General features: G+C 43.8%; 1 protein-coding gene across 3 annotated transcripts in view; it reads left to right on the top strand.

The window, feature by feature from the left end:
- camta2 (calmodulin binding transcription activator 2) overlaps positions 1-23,487 on the top strand; it is a 159,148-nt gene that overhangs the window by 52,321 nt on the left and 83,340 nt on the right. For all 3 annotated transcript variants that reach the window (XR_008761461.1, XM_055939155.1, XM_055939154.1), the window contains exon 12: positions 15,971-16,105. Coding sequence is in view for 2 of the 3 variants with exons in the window: in XM_055939155.1 (XP_055795130.1) it covers positions 15,971-16,105 (135 nt within the window). In the remaining variant the exon portion in view is untranslated. The remainder of the gene's footprint in view (positions 1-15,970; positions 16,106-23,487) is intronic.

The raw sequence follows: 23,487 nt of genomic DNA, 5'->3' as shown, positions 1-23,487 counted from the left end.
GTTACTGTATCCACTAGATGGTAGAATGGTTGTTACTGTATCCACTAGATGGTAGAATGGTTGTTACTGTATCCACTAGATGGTAGAATGGTTGTTACTGTATCCACTAGATGGTAGAATGGTTTGTTACTGTATCCACTAGATGGTAGAATGGTTGTTACTGTATCCACTAGATGGTAGAATGGTTGTTACTGTATCCACTAGATGGTAGAATGGTTGTTACTGTATCCACTAGATGGTAGAATGGTTGTTACTGTATCCACTAGATGGTAGAATGGTTGTTACTGTATCCACTAGATGGTAGAATGGTTGTTACTGTATCCACTAGATGGTAGAATGGTTGTGTTACTGTATCCACTAGATGGTAGAATGGTTGTTACTGTATCCACTAGATGGTAGAATGGTTGTTACTGTATCCACTAGATGGTAGAATGGTGTGTTACTGTATCCACTAGATGGTAGAATGGTTGTTACTGTATCCACTAGATGGTAGAATGGTTGTTACTGTATCCACTAGATGGTAGAATGGTTGTTACTGTATCCACTAGATGGTAGAATGGTTGTTACTGTATCCACTAGATGGTAGAATGGTTGTTACTGTATCCACTAGATGGTAGAATGGTTGTTACTGTATCCACTAGATGGTAGAATGGTTGTTACTGTATCCACTAGATGGTAGAATGGTTGTTACTGTATCCACTAGATGGTAGAATGGTTGTTACTGTATCCACTAGATGGTAGAATGGTTGTTACTGTATCCACTAGATGGTAGAATGGTTGTTACTGTATCCACTAGATGGTAGAATGGTTGTTACTGTATCCACTAGATGGTAGAATGGTTGTTACTGTATCCACTAGATGGTAGAATGGTTGTTACTGTATCCACTAGATGGTAGAATGGTTGTTACTGTATCCACTAGATGGTAGAATGGTTGTGTTACTGTATCCACTAGATGGTAGAATGGTTGTTACTGTATCCACTAGATGGTAGAATGGTTGTTACTGTATCCACTAGATGGTAGAATGGTTGTTACTGTATCCACTAGATGGTAGAATGGTGTGTTACTGTATCCACTAGATGGTAGAATGGTTGTTACTGTATCCACTAGATGGTAGAATGGTTGTTACTGTATCCACTAGATGGTAGAATGGTTGTTACTGTATCCACTAGATGGTAGAATGGTTGTTACTGTATCCACTAGATGGTAGAATGGTTGTTACTGTATCCACTAGATGGTAGAATGGTTGTTACTGTATCCACTAGATGGTAGAATGGTTGTGTTACTGTATCCACTAGATGGTAGAATGGTTGTTACTGTATCCACTAGATGGTAGAATGGTTGTTACTGTATCCACTAGATGGTAGAATGGTTGTTACTGTATCCACTAGATGGTAGAATGGTTGTTACTGTATCCACTAGATGGTAGAATGGTTGTGTACTGTATCCACTAGATGGTAGAATGGTTGTTACTGTATCCACTAGATGGTAGAATGGTTGTTACTGTATCCACTAGATGGTAGAATGGTTGTTACTGTATCCACTAGATGGTAGAATGGTTGTTACTGTATCCACTAGATGGTAGAATGGTTGTTACTGTATCCACTAGATGGTAGAATGGTTGTGTTACTGTATCCACTAGATGGTAGAATGGTTGTTACTGTATCCACTAGATGGTAGAATGGTTGTTACTGTATCCACTAGATGGTAGAATGGTTGTTACTGTATCCACTAGATGGTAGAATGGTTGTTACTGTATCCACTAGATGGTAGAATGGTTGTTACTGTATCCACTAGATGGTAGAATGGTTGTTACTGTATCCACTAGATGGTAGAATGGTTGTTACTGTATCCACTAGATGGTAGAATGGTTGTTACTGTATCCACTAGATGGTAGAATGGTTGTTACTGTATCCACTAGATGGTAGAATGGTTGTTACTGTATCCACTAGATGGTAGAATGGTTGTGTTACTGTATCCACTAGATGGTAGAATGGTTGTTACTGTATCCACTAGATGGTAGAATGGTTGTTACTGTATCCACTAGATGGTAGAATGGTTGTTACTGTATCCACTAGATGGTAGAATGGTTGTTACTGTATCCACTAGATGGTAGAATGGTTGTTACTGTATCCACTAGATGGTAGAATGGTTGTGTACTGTATCCACTAGATGGTAGAATGGTTGTTACTGTATCCACTAGATGGTAGAATGGTTGTTACTGTATCCACTAGATGGTAGAATGGTTTTGTTACTGTATCCACTAGATGGTAGAATGGTTGTTACTGTATCCACTAGATGGTAGAATGGTTGTTACTGTATCCACTAGATGGTAGAATGGTTGTTACTGTATCCACTAGATGGTAGAATGGTTGTTACTGTATCCACTAGATGGTAGAATGGTTGTTACTGTATCCACTAGATGGTAGAATGGTTGTTACTGTATCCACTAGATGGTAGAATGGTTGTTACTGTATCCACTAGATGGTAGAATGGTTGGTTACTGTATCCACTAGATGGTAGAATGGTTGTTACTGTATCCACTAGATGGTAGAATGGTTGTTACTGTATCCACTAGATGGTAGAATGGTTGTTACTGTATCCACTAGATGGTAGAATGGTTGTTACTGTATCCACTAGATGGTAGAATGGTTGTTACTGTATCCACTAGATGGTAGAATGGTTGTTACTGTATCCACTAGATGGTAGAATGGTTGTTACTGTATCCACTAGATGGTAGAATGGTTGTTACTGTATCCACTAGATGGTAGAATGGTTGTTACTGTATCCACTAGATGGTAGAATGGTTGTTACTGTATCCACTAGATGGTAGAATGGTTGTTACTGTATCCACTAGATGGTAGAATGGTTGTTACTGTATCCACTAGATGGTAGAATGGTTGTTACTGTATCCACTAGATGGTAGAATGGTTGTTACTGTATCCACTAGATGGTAGAATGGTTGTGTACTGTATCCACTAGATGGTAGAATGGTTGTTACTGTATCCACTAGATGGTAGAATGGTTGTGTTACTGTATCCACTAGATGGTAGAATGGTTGTTACTGTATCCACTAGATGGTAGAATGGTTGTTACTGTATCCACTAGATGGTAGAATGGTTGTTACTGTATCCACTAGATGGTAGAATGGTTGTTACTGTATCCACTAGATGGTAGAATGGTTGTGTTACTGTATCCACTAGATGGTAGAATGGTTGTTACTGTATCCACTAGATGGTAGAATGGTGTGTTACTGTATCCACTAGATGGTAGAATGGTTGTTACTGTATCCACTAGATGGTAGAATGGTTGTTACTGTATCCACTAGATGGTAGAATGGTTGTTACTGTATCCACTAGATGGTAGAATGGTTGTTACTGTATCCACTAGATGGTAGAATGGTTGTTACTGTATCCACTAGATGGTAGAATGGTTGTTACTGTATCCACTAGATGGTAGAATGGTTGTTACTGTATCCACTAGATGGTAGAATGGTTGTTACTGTATCCACTAGATGGTAGAATGGTTGTTACTGTATCCACTAGATGGTAGAATGGTTGTTACTGTATCCACTAGATGGTAGAATGGTTGTGTTACTGTATCCACTAGATGGTAGAATGGTTGTTACTGTATCCACTAGATGGTAGAATGGTTGTTACTGTATCCACTAGATGGTAGAATGGTTGTGTTACTGTATCCACTAGATGGTAGAATGGTTGTTACTGTATCCACTAGATGGTAGAATGGTTGTTACTGTATCCACTAGATGGTAGAATGGTTGTGTTACTGTATCCACTAGATGGTAGAATGGTTGTTACTGTATCCACTAGATGGTAGAATGGTTGTTACTGTATCCACTAGATGGTAGAATGGTTGTGTTACTGTATCCACTAGATGGTAGAATGGTTGTTACTGTATCCACTAGATGGTAGAATGGTTGTGTTACTGTATCCACTAGATGGTAGAATGGTTGTTACTGTATCCACTAGATGGTAGAATGGTTGTTACTGTATCCACTAGATGGTAGAATGGTTGTGTTACTGTATCCACTAGATGGTAGAATGGTTGTTACTGTATCCACTAGATGGTAGAATGGTTGTTACTGTATCCACTAGATGGTAGAATGGTTGTGTACTGTATCCACTAGATGGTAGAATGGTTGTTACTGTATCCACTAGATGGTAGAATGGTTGTGTTACTGTATCCACTAGATGGTAGAATGGTTGTTACTGTATCCACTAGATGGTAGAATGGTTGTGTTACTGTATCCACTAGATGGTAGAATGGTTGTTACTGTATCCACTAGATGGTAGAATGGTTGTTACTGTATCCACTAGATGGTAGAATGGTTGTTACTGTATCCACTAGATGGTAGAATGGTTGTTACTGTATCCACTAGATGGTAGAATGGTTGTTACTGTATCCACTAGATGGTAGAATGGTTGTTACTGTATCCACTAGATGGTAGAATGGTTGTTACTGTATCCACTAGATGGTAGAATGGTTGTTACTGTATCCACTAGATGGTAGAATGGTTGTTACTGTATCCACTAGATGGTAGAATGGTTGTTACTGTATCCACTAGATGGTAGAATGGTTGTTACTGTATCCACTAGATGGTAGAATGGTTGTTACTGTATCCACTAGATGGTAGAATGGTTGTTACTGTATCCACTAGATGGTAGAATGGTTGTTACTGTATCCACTAGATGGTAGAATGGTTGTGTTACTGTATCCACTAGATGGTAGAATGGTTGTTACTGTATCCACTAGATGGTAGAATGGTTGTTACTGTATCCACTAGATGGTAGAATGGTTGTGTTACTGTATCCACTAGATGGTAGAATGGTTGTTACTGTATCCACTAGATGGTAGAATGGTTGTGTACTGTATCCACTAGATGGTAGAATGGTTGTGTTACTGTATCCACTAGATGGTAGAATGGTTGTTACTGTATCCACTAGATGGTAGAATGGTTGTGTTACTGTATCCACTAGATGGTAGAATGGTTGTTACTGTATCCACTAGATGGTAGAATGGTTGTTACTGTATCCACTAGATGGTAGAATGGTTGTTACTGTATCCACTAGATGGTAGAATGGTTGTTACTGTATCCACTAGATGGTAGAATGGTTGTTACTGTATCCACTAGATGGTAGAATGGTTGTTACTGTATCCACTAGATGGTAGAATGGTTGTTACTGTATCCACTAGATGGTAGAATGGTTGTGTTACTGTATCCACTAGATGGTAGAATGGTTGTTACTGTATCCACTAGATGGTAGAATGGTTGTTACTGTATCCACTAGATGGTAGAATGGTTGTTACTGTATCCACTAGATGGTAGAATGGTTGTGTACTGTATCCACTAGATGGTAGAATGGTTGTTACTGTATCCACTAGATGGTAGAATGGTTGTGTTACTGTATCCACTAGATGGTAGAATGGTTGTTACTGTATCCACTAGATGGTAGAATGGTTGTTACTGTATCCACTAGATGGTAGAATGGTTGTGTTACTGTATCCACTAGATGGTAGAATGGTTGTTACTGTATCCACTAGATGGTAGAATGGTTGTTACTGTATCCACTAGATGGTAGAATGGTTGTTACTGTATCCACTAGATGGTAGAATGGTTGTTACTGTATCCACTAGATGGTAGAATGGTTGTTACTGTATCCACTAGATGGTAGAATGGTTGTGTTACTGTATCCACTAGATGGTAGAATGGTTGTTACTGTATCCACTAGATGGTAGAATGGTTGTGTTACTGTATCCACTAGATGGTAGAATGGTTGTTACTGTATCCACTAGATGGTAGAATGGTTGTTACTGTATCCACTAGATGGTAGAATGGTTGTTACTGTATCCACTAGATGGTAGAATGGTTGTTACTGTATCCACTAGATGGTAGAATGGTTGTTACTGTATCCACTAGATGGTAGAATGGTTGTTACTGTATCCACTAGATGGTAGAATGGTTGTGTTACTGTATCCACTAGATGGTAGAATGGTTGTTACTGTATCCACTAGATGGTAGAATGGTTGTTACTGTATCCACTAGATGGTAGAATGGTTGTGTTACTGTATCCACTAGATGGTAGAATGGTTGTTACTGTATCCACTAGATGGTAGAATGGTTGTTACTGTATCCACTAGATGGTAGAATGGTTGTTACTGTATCCACTAGATGGTAGAATGGTTGTTACTGTATCCACTAGATGGTAGAATGGTTGTTACTGTATCCACTAGATGGTAGAATGGTTGTGTTACTGTATCCACTAGATGGTAGAATGGTTGTTACTGTATCCACTAGATGGTAGAATGGTTGTTACTGTATCCACTAGATGGTAGAATGGTTGTTACTGTATCCACTAGATGGTAGAATGGTTGTGTTACTGTATCCACTAGATGGTAGAATGGTTGTTACTGTATCCACTAGATGGTAGAATGGTTGTTACTGTATCCACTAGATGGTAGAATGGTTGTTACTGTATCCACTAGATGGTAGAATGGTTGTTACTGTATCCACTAGATGGTAGAATGGTTGTGTTACTGTATCCACTAGATGGTAGAATGGTTGTTACTGTATCCACTAGATGGTAGAATGGTTGTGTTACTGTATCCACTAGATGGTAGAATGGTTGTTACTGTATCCACTAGATGGTAGAATGGTTGTTACTGTATCCACTAGATGGTAGAATGGTTGTGTTACTGTATCCACTAGATGGTAGAATGGTTGTTACTGTATCCACTAGATGGTAGAATGGTTGTTACTGTATCCACTAGATGGTAGAATGGTTGTTACTGTATCCACTAGATGGTAGAATGGTTGTGTTACTGTATCCACTAGATGGTAGAATGGTTGTTACTGTATCCACTAGATGGTAGAATGGTTGTTACTGTATCCACTAGATGGTAGAATGGTTGTTACTGTATCCACTAGATGGTAGAATGGTTGTGTTACTGTATCCACTAGATGGTAGAATGGTTGTTACTGTATCCACTAGATGGTAGAATGGTTGTTACTGTATCCACTAGATGGTAGAATGGTTGTTACTGTATCCACTAGATGGTAGAATGGTTGTTACTGTATCCACTAGATGGTAGAATGGTTGTGTTACTGTATCCACTAGATGGTAGAATGGTTGTTACTGTATCCACTAGATGGTAGAATGGTTGTTACTGTATCCACTAGATGGTAGAATGGTTGTTACTGTATCCACTAGATGGTAGAATGGTTGTTACTGTATCCACTAGATGGTAGAATGGTTGTGTTACTGTATCCACTAGATGGTAGAATGGTTGTTACTGTATCCACTAGATGGTAGAATGGTTGTTACTGTATCCACTAGATGGTAGAATGGTTGTTACTGTATCCACTAGATGGTAGAATGGTTGTTACTGTATCCACTAGATGGTAGAATGGTTGTTACTGTATCCACTAGATGGTAGAATGGTTGTTACTGTATCCACTAGATGGTAGAATGGTTGTTACTGTATCCACTAGATGGTAGAATGGTTGTTACTGTATCCACTAGATGGTAGAATGGTTGTGTTACTGTATCCACTAGATGGTAGAATGGTTGTTACTGTATCCACTAGATGGTAGAATGGTTGTTACTGTATCCACTAGATGGTAGAATGGTTGTTACTGTATCCACTAGATGGTAGAATGGTTGTTACTGTATCCACTAGATGGTAGAATGGTTGTTACTGTATCCACTAGATGGTAGAATGGTTGTGTTACTGTATCCACTAGATGGTAGAATGGTTGTTACTGTATCCACTAGATGGTAGAATGGTTGTTACTGTATCCACTAGATGGTAGAATGGTTGTTACTGTATCCACTAGATGGTAGAATGGTTGTTACTGTATCCACTAGATGGTAGAATGGTTGTTACTGTATCCACTAGATGGTAGAATGGTTGTTACTGTATCCACTAGATGGTAGAATGGTTGTTACTGTATCCACTAGATGGTAGAATGGTTGTTACTGTATCCACTAGATGGTAGAATGGTTGTTACTGTATCCACTAGATGGTAGAATGGTTGTGTTACTGTATCCACTAGATGGTAGAATGGTTGTTACTGTATCCACTAGATGGTAGAATGGTTGTTACTGTATCCACTAGATGGTAGAATGGTTGTTACTGTATCCACTAGATGGTAGAATGGTTGTGTTACTGTATCCACTAGATGGTAGAATGGTTGTTACTGTATCCACTAGATGGTAGAATGGTTGTTACTGTATCCACTAGATGGTAGAATGGTTGTTACTGTATCCACTAGATGGTAGAATGGTTGTTACTGTATCCACTAGATGGTAGAATGGTTGTTACTGTATCCACTAGATGGTAGAATGGTTGTTACTGTATCCACTAGATGGTAGAATGGTTGTTACTGTATCCACTAGATGGTAGAATGGTTGTTACTGTATCCACTAGATGGTAGAATGGTTGTTACTGTATCCACTAGATGGTAGAATGGTTGTTACTGTATCCACTAGATGGTAGAATGGTTGTGTTACTGTATCCACTAGATGGTAGAATGGTTGTGTTACTGTATCCACTAGATGGTAGAATGGTTGTTACTGTATCCACTAGATGGTAGAATGGTTGTTACTGTATCCACTAGATGGTAGAATGGTTGTTACTGTATCCACTAGATGGTAGAATGGTGTGTTACTGTATCCACTAGATGGTAGAATGGTTGTTACTGTATCCACTAGATGGTAGAATGGTTGTTACTGTATCCACTAGATGGTAGAATGGTGTGTTACTGTATCCACTAGATGGTAGAATGGTTGTTACTGTATCCACTAGATGGTAGAATGGTTGTGTTACTGTATCCACTAGATGGTAGAATGGTTGTTACTGTATCCACTAGATGGTAGAATGGTTGTTACTGTATCCACTAGATGGTAGAATGGTTGTGTTACTGTATCCACTAGATGGTAGAATGGTTGTTACTGTATCCACTAGATGGTAGAATGGTTGTTACTGTATCCACTAGATGGTAGAATGGTTGTTACTGTATCCACTAGATGGTAGAATGGTTGTTACTGTATCCACTAGATGGTAGAATGGTTGGTTACTGTATCCACTAGATGGTAGAATGGTTGTTACTGTATCCACTAGATGGTAGAATGGTTGTTACTGTATCCACTAGATGGTAGAATGGTTGTGTTACTGTATCCACTAGATGGTAGAATGGTTGTGTTACTGTATCCACTAGATGGTAGAATGGTTGTTACTGTATCCACTAGATGGTAGAATGGTTGTTACTGTATCCACTAGATGGTAGAATGGTTGTTACTGTATCCACTAGATGGTAGAATGGTTGTTACTGTATCCACTAGATGGTAGAATGGTTGTGTTACTGTATCCACTAGATGGTAGAATGGTTGTTACTGTATCCACTAGATGGTAGAATGGTTGTGTACTGTATCCACTAGATGGTAGAATGGTTGTTACTGTATCCACTAGATGGTAGAATGGTTGTTACTGTATCCACTAGATGGTAGAATGGTTGTGTTACTGTATCCACTAGATGGTAGAATGGTTGTTACTGTATCCACTAGATGGTAGAATGGTTGTTACTGTATCCACTAGATGGTAGAATGGTTGTTACTGTATCCACTAGATGGTAGAATGGTTGTTACTGTATCCACTAGATGGTAGAATGGTTGTTACTGTATCCACTAGATGGTAGAATGGTTGTGTACTGTATCCACTAGATGGTAGAATGGTTGTGTTACTGTATCCACTAGATGGTAGAATGGTTGTTACTGTATCCACTAGATGGTAGAATGGTTGTGTTACTGTATCCACTAGATGGTAGAATGGTTGTTACTGTATCCACTAGATGGTAGAATGGTTGTTACTGTATCCACTAGATGGTAGAATGGTTGGTTACTGTATCCACTAGATGGTAGAATGGTTGTTACTGTATCCACTAGATGGTAGAATGGTTGTGTACTGTATCCACTAGATGGTAGAATGGTTGTGTTACTGTATCCACTAGATGGTAGAATGGTTGTTACTGTATCCACTAGATGGTAGAATGGTTGTGTTACTGTATCCACTAGATGGTAGAATGGTTGTTACTGTATCCACTAGATGGTAGAATGGTTGTTACTGTATCCACTAGATGGTAGAATGGTTGTTACTGTATCCACTAGATGGTAGAATGGTTGTTACTGTATCCACTAGATGGTAGAATGGTTGTTACTGTATCCACTAGATGGTAGAATGGTTGTGTTACTGTATCCACTAGATGGTAGAATGGTTGTTACTGTATCCACTAGATGGTAGAATGGTTGTTACTGTATCCACTAGATGGTAGAATGGTTGGTTACTGTATCCACTAGATGGTAGAATGGTTGTTACTGTATCCACTAGATGGTAGAATGGTTGTGTTACTGTATCCACTAGATGGTAGAATGGTTGTTACTGTATCCACTAGATGGTAGAATGGTTGTTACTGTATCCACTAGATGGTAGAATGGTTGTTACTGTATCCACTAGATGGTAGAATGGTTGTTACTGTATCCACTAGATGGTAGAATGGTTGTTACTGTATCCACTAGATGGTAGAATGGTTGTGTTACTGTATCCACTAGATGGTAGAATGGTTGTTACTGTATCCACTAGATGGTAGAATGGTTGTTACTGTATCCACTAGATGGTAGAATGGTTGTTACTGTATCCACTAGATGGTAGAATGGTTGTTACTGTATCCACTAGATGGTAGAATGGTTGTGTTACTGTATCCACTAGATGGTAGAATGGTTGTTACTGTATCCACTAGATGGTAGAATGGTTGTTACTGTATCCACTAGATGGTAGAATGGTTGTTACTGTATCCACTAGATGGTAGAATGGTTGTTACTGTATCCACTAGATGGTAGAATGGTTGTTACTGTATCCACTAGATGGTAGAATGGTTGTTACTGTATCCACTAGATGGTAGAATGGTTGTTACTGTATCCACTAGATGGTAGAATGGTTGTTACTGTATCCACTAGATGGTAGAATGGTTGTTACTGTATCCACTAGATGGTAGAATGGTTGTTACTGTATCCACTAGATGGTAGAATGGTTGTTACTGTATCCACTAGATGGTAGAATGGTTGTTACTGTATCCACTAGATGGTAGAATGGTTGTTACTGTATCCACTAGATGGTAGAATGGTTGTTACTGTATCCACTAGATGGTAGAATGGTTGTTACTGTATCCACTAGATGGTAGAATGGTTGTGTTACTGTATCCACTAGATGGTAGAATGGTTGTGTTACTGTATCCACTAGATGGTAGAATGGTTGTTACTGTATCCACTAGATGGTAGAATGGTTGTTACTGTATCCACTAGATGGTAGAATGGTTGTTACTGTATCCACTAGATGGTAGAATGGTTGTGTTACTGTATCCACTAGATGGTAGAATGGTTGTTACTGTATCCACTAGATGGTAGAATGGTTGTGTTACTGTATCCACTAGATGGTAGAATGGTTGTTACTGTATCCACTAGATGGTAGAATGGTTGTTACTGTATCCACTAGATGGTAGAATGGTTGTTACTGTATCCACTAGATGGTAGAATGGTTGTTACTGTATCCACTAGATGGTAGAATGGTTGTTACTGTATCCACTAGATGGTAGAATGGTTGTTACTGTATCCACTAGATGGTAGAATGGTTGTTACTGTATCCACTAGATGGTAGAATGGTTGTGTTACTGTATCCACTAGATGGTAGAATGGTTGTTACTGTATCCACTAGATGGTAGAATGGTTGTTACTGTATCCACTAGATGGTAGAATGGTTGTTACTGTATCCACTAGATGGTAGAATGGTTGTTACTGTATCCACTAGATGGTAGAATGGTTGTTACTGTATCCACTAGATGGTAGAATGGTTGTTACTGTATCCACTAGATGGTAGAATGGTTGTTACTGTATCCACTAGATGGTAGAATGGTTGTTACTGTATCCACTAGATGGTAGAATGGTTGTTACTGTATCCACTAGATGGTAGAATGGTTGTTACTGTATCCACTAGATGGTAGAATGGTTGTGTTACTGTATCCACTAGATGGTAGAATGGTTGTTACTGTATCCACTAGATGGTAGAATGGTTGTGTTACTGTATCCACTAGATGGTAGAATGGTTGTTACTGTATCCACTAGATGGTAGAATGGTTGTTACTGTATCCACTAGATGGTAGAATGGTTGTGTTACTGTATCCACTAGATGGTAGAATGGTTGTTACTGTATCCACTAGATGGTAGAATGGTTGTGTTACTGTATCCACTAGATGGTAGAATGGTTGTTACTGTATCCACTAGATGGTAGAATGGTTGTTACTGTATCCACTAGATGGTAGAATGGTTGTTACTGTATCCACTAGATGGTAGAATGGTTGTTACTGTATCCACTAGATGGTAGAATGGTTGTTACTGTATCCACTAGATGGTAGAATGGTTGTTACTGTATCCACTAGATGGTAGAATGGTTGTTACTGTATCCACTAGATGGTAGAATGGTTGTTACTGTATCCACTAGATGGTAGAATGGTTGTGTTACTGTATCCACTAGATGGTAGAATGGTTGTTACTGTATCCACTAGATGGTAGAATGGTTGTGTTACTGTATCCACTAGATGGTAGAATGGTTGTGTTACTGTATCCACTAGATGGTAGAATGGTTGTTACTGTATCCACTAGATGGTAGAATGGTTGTTACTGTATCCACTAGATGGTAGAATGGTTGTGTTACTGTATCCACTAGATGGTAGAATGGTTGTTACTGTATCCACTAGATGGTAGAATGGTTGTGTTACTGTATCCACTAGATGGTAGAATGGTTGTGTTACTGTATCCACTAGATGGTAGAATGGTTGTTACTGTATCCACTAGATGGTAGAATGGTTGTGTTACTGTATCCACTAGATGGTAGAATGGTTGTTACTGTATCCACTAGATGGTAGAATGGTTGTGTTACTGTATCCACTAGATGGTAGAATGGTTGTTACTGTATCCACTAGATGGTAGAATGGTTGTTACTGTATCCACTAGATGGTAGAATGGTTGTTACTGTATCCACTAGATGGTAGAATGGTTGTTACTGTATCCACTAGATGGTAGAATGGTTGTTACTGTATCCACTAGATGGTAGAATGGTTGTTACTGTATCCACTAGATGGTAGAATGGTTGTTACTGTATCCACTAGATGGTAGAATGGTTGTTACTGTATCCACTAGATGGTAGAATGGTTGTGTTACTGTATCCACTAGATGGTAGAATGGTTGTTACTGTATCCACTAGATGGTAGAATGGTTGTGTTACTGTATCCACTAGATGGTAGAATGGTTGTGTTACTGTATCCACTAGATGGTAGAATGGTTGTTACTGTATCCACTAGATGGTAGAATGGTTGTGTTACTGTATCCACTAGATGGTAGAATGGTTGTTACTGTATCCACTAGATGGTAGAATGGTTGTTACTGTATCCACTAGATGGTAGAATGGTTGTGTTACTGTATCCACTAGATGGTAGAATGGTTGTTACTGTATCCACTAGATGGTAGAATGGTTGTTACTGTATCCACTAGATGGTAGAATGGTTGTGTTACTGTATCCACTAGATGGTAGAATGGTTGTGTTACTGTATCCACTAGATGGTAGAATGGTTGTGTTACTGTATCCACTAGATGGTAGAATGGTTGTTACTGTATCCACTAGATGGTAGAATGGTTGTGTTACTGTATCCACTAGATGGTAGAATGGTTGTGTTACTGTATCCACTAGATGGTAGAATGGTTGTTACTGTATCCACTAGATGGTAGAATGGTTGTGTTACTGTATCCACTAGATGGTAGAATGGTTGTTACTGTATCCACTAGATGGTAGAATGGTTGTTACTGTATCCACTAGATGGTAGAATGGTTGTTACTGTATCCACTAGATGGTAGAATGGTTGTGTTACTGTATCCACTAGATGGTAGAATGGTTGTTACTGTATCCACTAGATGGTAGAATGGTTGTTACTGTATCCACTAGATGGTAGAATGGTTGTTACTGTATCCACTAGATGGTAGAATGGTTGTGTTACTGTATCCACTAGATGGTAGAATGGTTGTTACTGTATCCACTAGATGGTAGAATGGTTGTGTTACTGTATCCACTAGATGGTAGAATGGTTGTTACTGTATCCACTAGATGGTAGAATGGTTGTGTTACTGTATCCACTAGATGGTAGAATGGTTGTTACTGTATCCACTAGATGGTAGAATGGTTGTTACTGTATCCACTAGATGGTAGAATGGTTGTGTTACTGTATCCACTAGATGGTAGAATGGTTGTTACTGTATCCACTAGATGGTAGAATGGTTGTTACTGTATCCACTAGATGGTAGAATGGTTGTGTTACTGTATCCACTAGATGGTAGAATGGTTGTTACTGTATCCACTAGATGGTAGAATGGTTGTGTTACTGTATCCACTAGATGGTAGAATGGTTGTGTTACTGTATCCACTAGATGGTAGAATGGTTGTGTTACTGTATCCACTAGATGGTAGAATGGTTGTGTTACTGTATCCACTAGATGGTAGAATGGTTGTTACTGTATCCACTAGATGGTAGAATGGTTGTGTTACTGTATCCACTAGATGGTAGAATGGTTGTTACTGTATCCACTAGATGGTAGAATGGTTGTTACTGTATCCACTAGATGGTAGAATGGTTGTTACTGTATCCACTAGATGGTAGAATGGTTGTGTTACTGTATCCACTAGATGGTAGAATGGTTGTTACTGTATCCACTAGATGGTAGAATGGTTATGTTACTGTATCCACTAGATGGTAGAATGGTTGTTACTGTATCCACTAGATGGTAGAATGGTTGTTACTGTATCCACTAGATGGTAGAATGGTTGTTACTGTATCCACTAGATGGTAGAATGGTTGTGTTACTGTATCCACTAGATGGTAGAATGGTTGTTACTGTATCCACTAGATGGTAGAATGGTTGTGTTACTGTATCCACTAGATGGTAGAATGGTTGTTACTGTATCCACTAGATGGTAGAATGGTTGTTACTGTATCCACTAGATGGTAGAATGGTTGTTACAGTGTAAAGCTTAGTTAATGCTTCAGTGGAATGTTTGTCCTGCTGTCCAGTACCCTCCTCTCCCACTGGGTCCTCGTCTCTTAGGTTACTGGATGCACCAGCTCACGATTGAATGCTTCTTGTATATGAATTGGTTTTAAAGATCGGATCACTCCTCTATATTAGACACACAGGCTGTGAGAACTGACTGGAACCTGTTGTTGATCGTTCAACACTTTAAAGAAGTGGATCCAAGGACCCCTTATCGCGCTTCTCTAAAGGAGACAAGGACCCCTTATCGCTCTTCTCTAAAGGAGACAGTCTAAATGTTTGACTTCATCCTGAGTGGGATCTGAATTGGTTGAACTCTTGTTAACTGTATAATGATCTCTGCCTGATCCTTGGAAGGAGTTTTCCTCCTCAACACCCTGAACTTCTGGACTTTACTAATGTTCTAATCCCCTTCTCTCTCTCCCTCATCTCCCCCTCTCCCCCCTCCTCTCTCCCTCATCTCCCCCTCTCCCCCCTCCTCTCTCCCTCATCTCCCCCTCTCCCCCCTCCTCTCTCCTGCTTTCTCCCTTCCTCTCCTACCTCTCTCTGTCTTCCTCCTCCTCCCCCTCCTCCCCTCCCTCTCTCTGTCTCCCCCCCCTTCCCCTCGGCCCCTCCCTCTCTCTGTCTCCCCCCCCTCCCCCTCCTCCCCTCCCTCTCTCTGTCTTCCTCCTCCTCCCCCTCCTCCCCTCCCTCTCTCTGTCTCCCCCCCCTCCTCCCCTCCCTCTCTCTGTCTTCCTCCTCCTCCCCTACCTCTCTCTGTCCCCCCCCCCCCCCTCCCCCTCCCCACTCCCTCTCTCCCCCCTCCAGCCCACGAGGCAGGGTTGGTATCTCTGCATATAGTGGAGGACAGTGGGTCTGTCTCTTCGTCTGTTCTGTTTGAATACAGAGCTAGAAACGCCTCGTCTCTACCCAGCTCTCAGCTGGACTGGCTGTCTCTCGACGGTGAGTAGCTACCACACACACACACACTACACAACACACACACCACACAACACACACACACACACACACACACTACACACACACACTACACAACACACACACTACACAACACACACACGCACACACTACACAACACACCACACACACACCACACACACACTACACACACACACTACACAACACACAGACCACACACACACACACACACACACACACACACACACACACACACTACACAACACACACACCACACACACACACAACACAACACACAGACCACACACACACACACACACTACACAACACACACACCACACAACACACACACACACACACACACACACACACACTACACACACACACTACACAACACACACACTACACAACACACACACGCACACACTACACAACACACCACACACACACTACACACACACACTACACAACACACAGACCACACACACACACACACACACACACACACACACACACACACACACACACACACACACACACACACACACTCCCCTCACCCCTCCTCCCCGTTTACCCTCACCCCGTCTCCCCATCCTCACCCCTCCTCCCTGTCTCCCCGTCCTCTCCCCTCATCCCCGTCTCCCCGTCCTCACCCCTCATCCCGTCTCCCCTCATCCCCTCATCCCCTCATCCCCGTCTCCCCTCACCCCTCATCCCCGTCTCCCCTCACCCCTCCTCCCCGCCTCCCCTCATCCCCTCATCCCCGTCTCCCCTCATCCCCGTCTCCCCTCATCCCCGTCTCCCCTCATCCCCGTCTCCCCTCATCCCCGTCTCCCCTCACCCCTCATCCCCGTCTCCCCTCATCCCCTTCTCCCCTCATCCCCGTCTCCCCTCACCCCTCATCCCCGTCTCCCCTCATCCCCGTCTCCCCTCATCCCCGTCTCCCCTCATCCCCGTCTCCCCTCCTCCCCGTCTCCCCTCATCCCCGTCTCCCCTCATCCCCGTCTCCCCTCCTCCCCGTCTCCCCTCATCCCCGTCTCCCCTCACCCCTCCTCCCCGTCTCCCCTCACCCCTCCTCCCCGTCTCCCCTCATCCCCGTCTCCCCTCACCCCTCCTCCCCGTCTCCCCTCATCCCCGTCTCCCCGTCCTCACCCCTCATCCCTGTCTCCCCTCATCCCCTTCTCCCCTCACCCCTCCTCCCCGTCTCCCCTCATCCCCGTCCTCATCCCCGTCCTCAACCCTCATCCCCGTCTCCCCTCATCCCCGTCCTCAACCCTCATCCCCGTCTCCCCTCATCCCCGTCCTCAACCCTCATCCCCGTCTCCCCTCATCCCCGTCTCCCCTCATCCCCGTCCTCATCCCCGTCCTCAACCCTCATCCCCGTCTCCCCTCATCCCCGTCTCCCCTCATCCCCGTCCTCATCCCCGTCCTCAACCCTCATCCCCGTCTCCCCTCATCCCCGTCTCCCCTCATCCCCGTCCTCATCCCCGTCCTCAACCCTCATCCCCGTCTCCCCTCATCCCCGTCTCCCCTCATCCCCGTCTCCCCTCATCCCCGTCCTCATCCCCGTCCTCAACCCTCATCCCCGTCTCCCCTCATCCCCGTCTCCCCTCATCCCCGTCCTCATCCCCGTCTCCCCGTCCTCACCCCTCATCCCTGTCTCCCCTCATCCCCTTCTCCCCTCACCCCTCCTCCCCGTCTCCACTCATCCCCGTCTCCACTCATCCCCGTCTCCCCGTCCTCACCCCTCATCCCCGTCTCCCCTCAACCCCGTCTCCCCTCATCCCCGTCTCCCCGTCCTCACCCCTCATCCCCTTCTCCCCTCACCCCTCCTCCCCGTCTCCCCGTCCTCAACCCTCCTCCCCGTCCTCAACCCTCCTCCCTGTCTCCTCTCATCCCCGTCTCCCCGTCTCCCCTCATCACCTCTGTAGACACACACACCTCTGTAGACACACACACCTCTGTAGACACACACACCTCTGTAGACACACACACAACTCTGTAGACACACACACACATCAGTGTGTGTGTGTGTGGTCAGTGATCAGGGTGTGTGTGTGTAGTCAGTGATCAGGGTGTGTGTGTGTGTAGTCAGTGATCAGGGTGTGTGTGTGTGTAGTCAGTGATCAGGGTGTGTGTGTGTGTAGTCAGTGATCAGGGTGTGTGTGTGTGTAGTCAGTGATCAGGGTGTGTGTGTGTGTGTGTGTGTAGTCAGTGATCAGGGTGTGTGTGTGTAGTCAGTGATCAGGGTGTGTGTGTGTGTGTGTAGTCAGTGATCAGGGTGTGTGTGTGTAGTCAGTGATCAGGGTGTGTGTGTAGTCAGTGATCAGGGTGTGTGTGTGTAGTCAGGGTGTGTGTGTGTAGTCAGTAATCAGGGTGTGTGTGTGTAGTCAGTGATCAGTGTGTGTGTGTGTGTAGTCAGGTGTGTGTGTGTGTAGTCAGTAATCAGGGTGTGTGTAGTCAGTGATCAGGGTGTGTGTGTGTGTAGTCAGTGATCATGGTGTGTGTGTGTAGTCAGTGATCAGGGTGTGTGTGTGTAGTCAGTGATCAGGGTGTGTGTGTGTAGTCAGTGATCATGGTGTGTGTGTGTGTAGTCAGTGATCAGGGTGTGTGTGTGTAGTCAGTAGTCAGGGTGTGTGTGTGTAGTCAGTGATCATGGTGTGTGTGTAGTCAGTGATCAGGGTGTGTGTGTATAGTCATTAATCAGGGTGTGTGTGTGTGTGTAGTCAGTGATCAGGGTGTGTGTGTGTAGTCAGTAGTCAGGGTGTGTGTGTGTAGTCAGTGATCAGGGTGTGTGTGTGTGTGTAGTCAGTAATCACGGTGTGTGTGTGTAGTCAGGGTGTGTGTGTGTGTGTGTAGTCAGGGTGTGTGTGTGTAGTCAGTGATCAGGGTGTGTGTGTGTAGTCAGTGATCAGTGTGTGTGTGTGTGTAGTCAGGGTGTGTGTGTGTAGTCAGTGATCAGGGTGTGTGTGTGTAGTCAGTGATCAGGGTGTGTGTAGTCAGTGATCAGGGTGTGTGTGTGTAGTCAGTGATCAGGGTGTGTGTGTGTAGTCAGTGATCAGGGTGTGTGTGTGTAGTCAGTAATTAGGGTGTGTGTGTGTAGTCAGTGATCAGGGTGTGTGTGTAGTCAGTGATCATGGAGTGTGTGTGTAGTCAGTAATCAGGGTGTGTGTTTGTAGTCAGGGTGTGTGTGTGTGTAGTCAGTAATCAGGGTGTGTGTGTGTAGTCAGTGATCAGGGTGTGTGTGTGTAGTCAGTAATTAGGGTGTGTGTGTGTAGTCAGTGATCAGGGTGTGTGTGTGTAGTCAGTGATCAGGGTGTGTGTGTGTAGTCAGTGATCAGGGTGTGTGTGTGTAGTCAGTGATCAGGGTGTGTGTGTGTAGTCAGTAATTAGGGTGTGTGTGTGTGTGTAGTCAGTAATTAGGGTGTGTGTGTGTAGTCAGTGATCAGGGTGTGTGTGTGTAGTCAGTGATCAGGGTGTGTGTGTGTAGTCAGTAGTCAGGGTGTGTGTGTGTAGTCAGTGATCATGGTGTGTGTGTAGTCAGTGATCAGGGTGTGTGTGTATAGTCAGTAATCAGGGTGTGTGTGTGTGTAGTCAGTGATCAGGGTGTGTGTGTGTAGTCAGTAATTAGGGTGTGTGTGTGTGTGTGTGTGTGTGTAGTCAGTGATCAGGGTGTGTGTGTGTAGTCAGTAGTCAGGGTGTGTGTGTGTAGTCAGTGATCATGGTGTGTGTGTAGTCAGTGATCAGGGTGTGTGTGTATAGTCAGTAATCAGGGTGTGTGTGTGTGTAGTCAGTGATCAGGGTGTGTGTGTGTAGTCAGTAGTCAGGGTGTGTGTGTGTAGTCAGTGATCAGGGTGTGTGTGTGTGTGTAGTCAGTAATCACGGTGTGTGTGTGTAGTCAGGGTGTGTGTGTGTAGTCAGTGATCAGGGTGTGTGTGTGTGTGTGTGTAGTCAGGGTGTGTGTGTGTAGTCAGTGATCAGGGTGTGTGTGTGTAGTCAGTGATCAGTGTGTGTGTGTGTGTGTAGTCAGGGTGTGTGTTTGTAGTCAGTGATCAGGGTGTGTGTGTGTAGTCAGTGATCAGGGTGTGTGTAGTCAGTGATCAGGGTGTGTGTGTGTAGTCAGTGATCAGGGTGTGTGTGTGTAGTCAGTGATCAGGGTGTGTGTGTGTAGTCAGTAATTAGGGAGTGTGTGTGTAGTCAGTGATCAGGGTGTGTGTGTGTAGTCAGTGATCAGGGTGTGTGTGTGTAGTCAGTGATCAGGGTGTGTGTGTGTAGTCAGTAATTAGGGTGTGTGTGTGTAGTCAGTGATCAGGGTGTGTGTGTGTAGTCAGTGATCAGGGTGTGTGTGTGTAGTCAGTGATCAGGGTGTGTGTGTGTAGTCAGTAATTAGGGTGTGTGTGTGTGTGTAGTCAGTAATTAGGGTGTGTGTGTGTGTGTAGTCCGTAATTAGGGTGTGTGTGTGTGTAGTCAGTGATCAGGGTGTGTGTGTAGTCAGTGATCAGGGTGTGTGTGTGTGTAGTCAGTGATCAGGGTGTGTGTGTGTGTAGTCAGTGATCAGGGTGTGTGTGTGTGTAGTCAGTGATCAGGGTGTGTGTGTGTGTAGTCAGTGATCAGGGTGTGTGTGTGTGTGTAGTCAGTGATCAGGGTGTGTGTGTGTAGTCAGGGTGTGTGTGTGTAGTCAGTAATCAGGGTGTGTGTGTGTGTAGTCAGTGATCAGTGTGTGTGTGTGTGTAGTCAGGTGTGTGTGTGTGTAGTCAGTAATCAGGGTGTGTGTAGTCAGTGATCAGGGTGTGTGTGTGTGTAGTCAGTGATCATGGTGTGTGTGTGTAGCCAGTGATCAGGGTGTGTGTGTGTAGTCAGTGATCAGGGTGTGTGTGTGTAGTCAGTGATCATGGTGTGTGTGTGTGTAGTCAGTGATCAGGGTGTGTGTGTGTAGTCAGTAGTCAGGGTGTGTGTGTGTAGTCAGTGATCATGGTGTGTGTGTAGTCAGTGATCAGGGTGTGTGTGTGTAGTCAGTAGTCAGGGTGTGTGTGTGTAGTCAGTGATCAGGGTGTGTGTGTGTAGTCAGTAGTCAGGGTGTGTGTGTGTAGTCAGTGATCAGGGTGTGTGTGTGTGTAGTCAGTAATCACGGTGTGTGTGTGTAGTCAGGGTGTGTGTGTGTAGTCAGTGATCAGGGTGTGTGTGTGTGTGTGTGTGTAGTCAGGGTGTGTGTGTGTAGTCAGTGATCAGGGTGTGTGTGTGTAGTCAGTGATCAGTGTGTGTGTGTGTGTAGTCAGGGTGTGTGTGTGTAGTCAGTGATCAGGGTGTGTGTGTGTAGTCAGTGATCAGGGTGTGTGTAGTCAGTGATCAGGGTGTGTGTGTGTAGTCAGTGATCAGGGTGTGTGTGTGTAGTCAGTAATTAGGGTGTGTGTGTGTAGTCAGTGATCAGGGTGTGTGTGTAGTCAGTGATCAGGGTGTGTGTGTGTGTGTGTGTAGTCAGGGTGTGTGTGTGTAGTCAGTGATCAGGGTGTGTGTGTGTAGTCAGTGATCAGTGTGTGTGTGTGTGTAGTCAGGGTGTGTGTGTGTAGTCAGTGATCAGGGTGTGTGTGTGTAGTCAGTGATCAGGGTGTGTGTAGTCAGTGATCAGGGTGTGTGTGTGTAGTCAGTGATCAGGGTGTGTGTGTGTAGTCAGTGATCAGGGTGTGTGTGTGTAGTCAGTAGTCAGGGTGTGTGTGTGTAGTCAGTGATCAGGGTGTGTGTGTGTAGTCAGTAATTAGGGTGTGTGTGTGTAGTCAGTGATCAGGGTGTGTGTGTGTAGTCAGTAATTAGGGTGTGTGTGTGTAGTCAGTGATCAGGGTGTGTGTGTGTAGTCAGTGATCAGGGTGTGTGTGTGTAGTCAGTGATCAGGGTGTGTGTGTGTAGTCAGTGATCAGGGTGTGTGTGTGTAGTCAGTAATTAGGGTGTGTGTGTGTGTGTAGTCAGTAATTAGGGTGTGTGTGTGTAGTCAGTGATCAGGGTGTGTGTGTGTAGTCAGTGATCAGGGTGTGTGTGTGTAGTCAGTAGTCAGGGTGTGTGTGTGTAGTCAGTGATCATGGTGTGTGTGTAGTCAGTGATCAGGGTGTGTGTGTATAGTCAGTAATCAGGGTGTGTGTGTGTGTAGTCAGTGATCAGGGTGTGTGTGTGTAGTCAGTAATTAGGGTGTGTGTGTGTGTGTGTGTGTGTAGTCAGTGATCAGGGTGTGTGTGTGTGTAGTCAGTGATCAGGGTGTGTGTGTGTAGTCAGTAGTCAGGGTGTGTGTGTGTAGTCAGTGATCATGGTGTGTGTGTAGTCAGTGATCAGGGTGTGTGTGTATAGTCAGTAATCAGGGTGTGTGTGTGTGTAGTCAGTGATCAGGGTGTGTGTGTGTAGTCAGTAGTCAGGGTGTGTGTGTGTAGTCAGTGATCAGGGTGTGTGTGTGTGTGTAGTCAGTAATCACGGTGTGTGTGTGTAGTCAGGGTGTGTGTGTGTAGTCAGTGATCAGGGTGTGTGTGTGTGTGTGTGTAGTCAGGGTGTGTGTGTGTAGTCAGTGATCAGGGTGTGTGTGTGTAGTCAGTGATCAGTGTGTGTGTGTGTGTGTAGTCAGGGTGTGTGTCTGTAGTCAGTGATCAGGGTGTGTGTGTGTAGTCAGTGATCAGGGTGTGTGTAGTCAGTGATCAGGGTGTGTGTGTGTAGTCAGTGATCAGGGTGTGTGTGTGTAGTCAGTGATCAGGGTGTGTGTGTGTAGTCAGTAATTAGGGTGTGTGTGTGTAGTCAGTGATCAGGGTGTGTGTGTGTAGTCAGTGATCAGGGTGTGTGTGTGTAGTCAGTAATTAGGGTGTGTGTGTGTAGTCAGTGATCAGGGTGTGTGTGTGTAGTCAGTGATCAGGGTGTGTGTGTGTAGTCAGTGATCAGGGTGTGTGTGTGTAGTCAGTGATCAGGGTGTGTGTGTGTAGTCAGTGATCAGGGTGTGTGTGTGTAGTCAGTAATTAGGGTGTGTGTGTGTGTGTAGTCCGTAATTAGGGTGTGTGTGTGTGTAGTCAGTGATCAGGGTGTGTGTGTAGTCAGTGATCAGGGTGTGTGTGTGTGTAGTCAGTGATCAGGGTGTGTGTGTGTGTAGTCAGTGATCAGGGTGTGTGTGTGTGTAGTCAGTGATCAGGGTGTGTGTGTGTGTAGTCAGTGATCAGGGTGTGTGTGTATGTGTAGTCAGTGATCAGGGTGTGTGTGTGTAGTCAGGGTGTGTGTGTGTAGTCAGTAATCAGGGTGTGTGTGTGTGTAGTCAGTGATCAGTGTGTGTGTGTGTGTAGTCAGGTGTGTGTGTGTGTAGTCAGTAATCAGGGTGTGTGTAGTCAGTGATCAGGGTGTGTGTGTGTGTAGTCAGTGATCATGGTGTGTGTGTGTAGCCAGTGATC

This window comes from Salvelinus fontinalis, chromosome 11 (assembly GCF_029448725.1).
Source record: "Salvelinus fontinalis isolate EN_2023a chromosome 11, ASM2944872v1, whole genome shotgun sequence".
In the NCBI taxonomy this organism is placed as follows: Eukaryota; Metazoa; Chordata; class Actinopteri; order Salmoniformes; family Salmonidae; genus Salvelinus; species Salvelinus fontinalis.
This window is presented reverse-complemented; position numbering and strand designations above follow the sequence as displayed.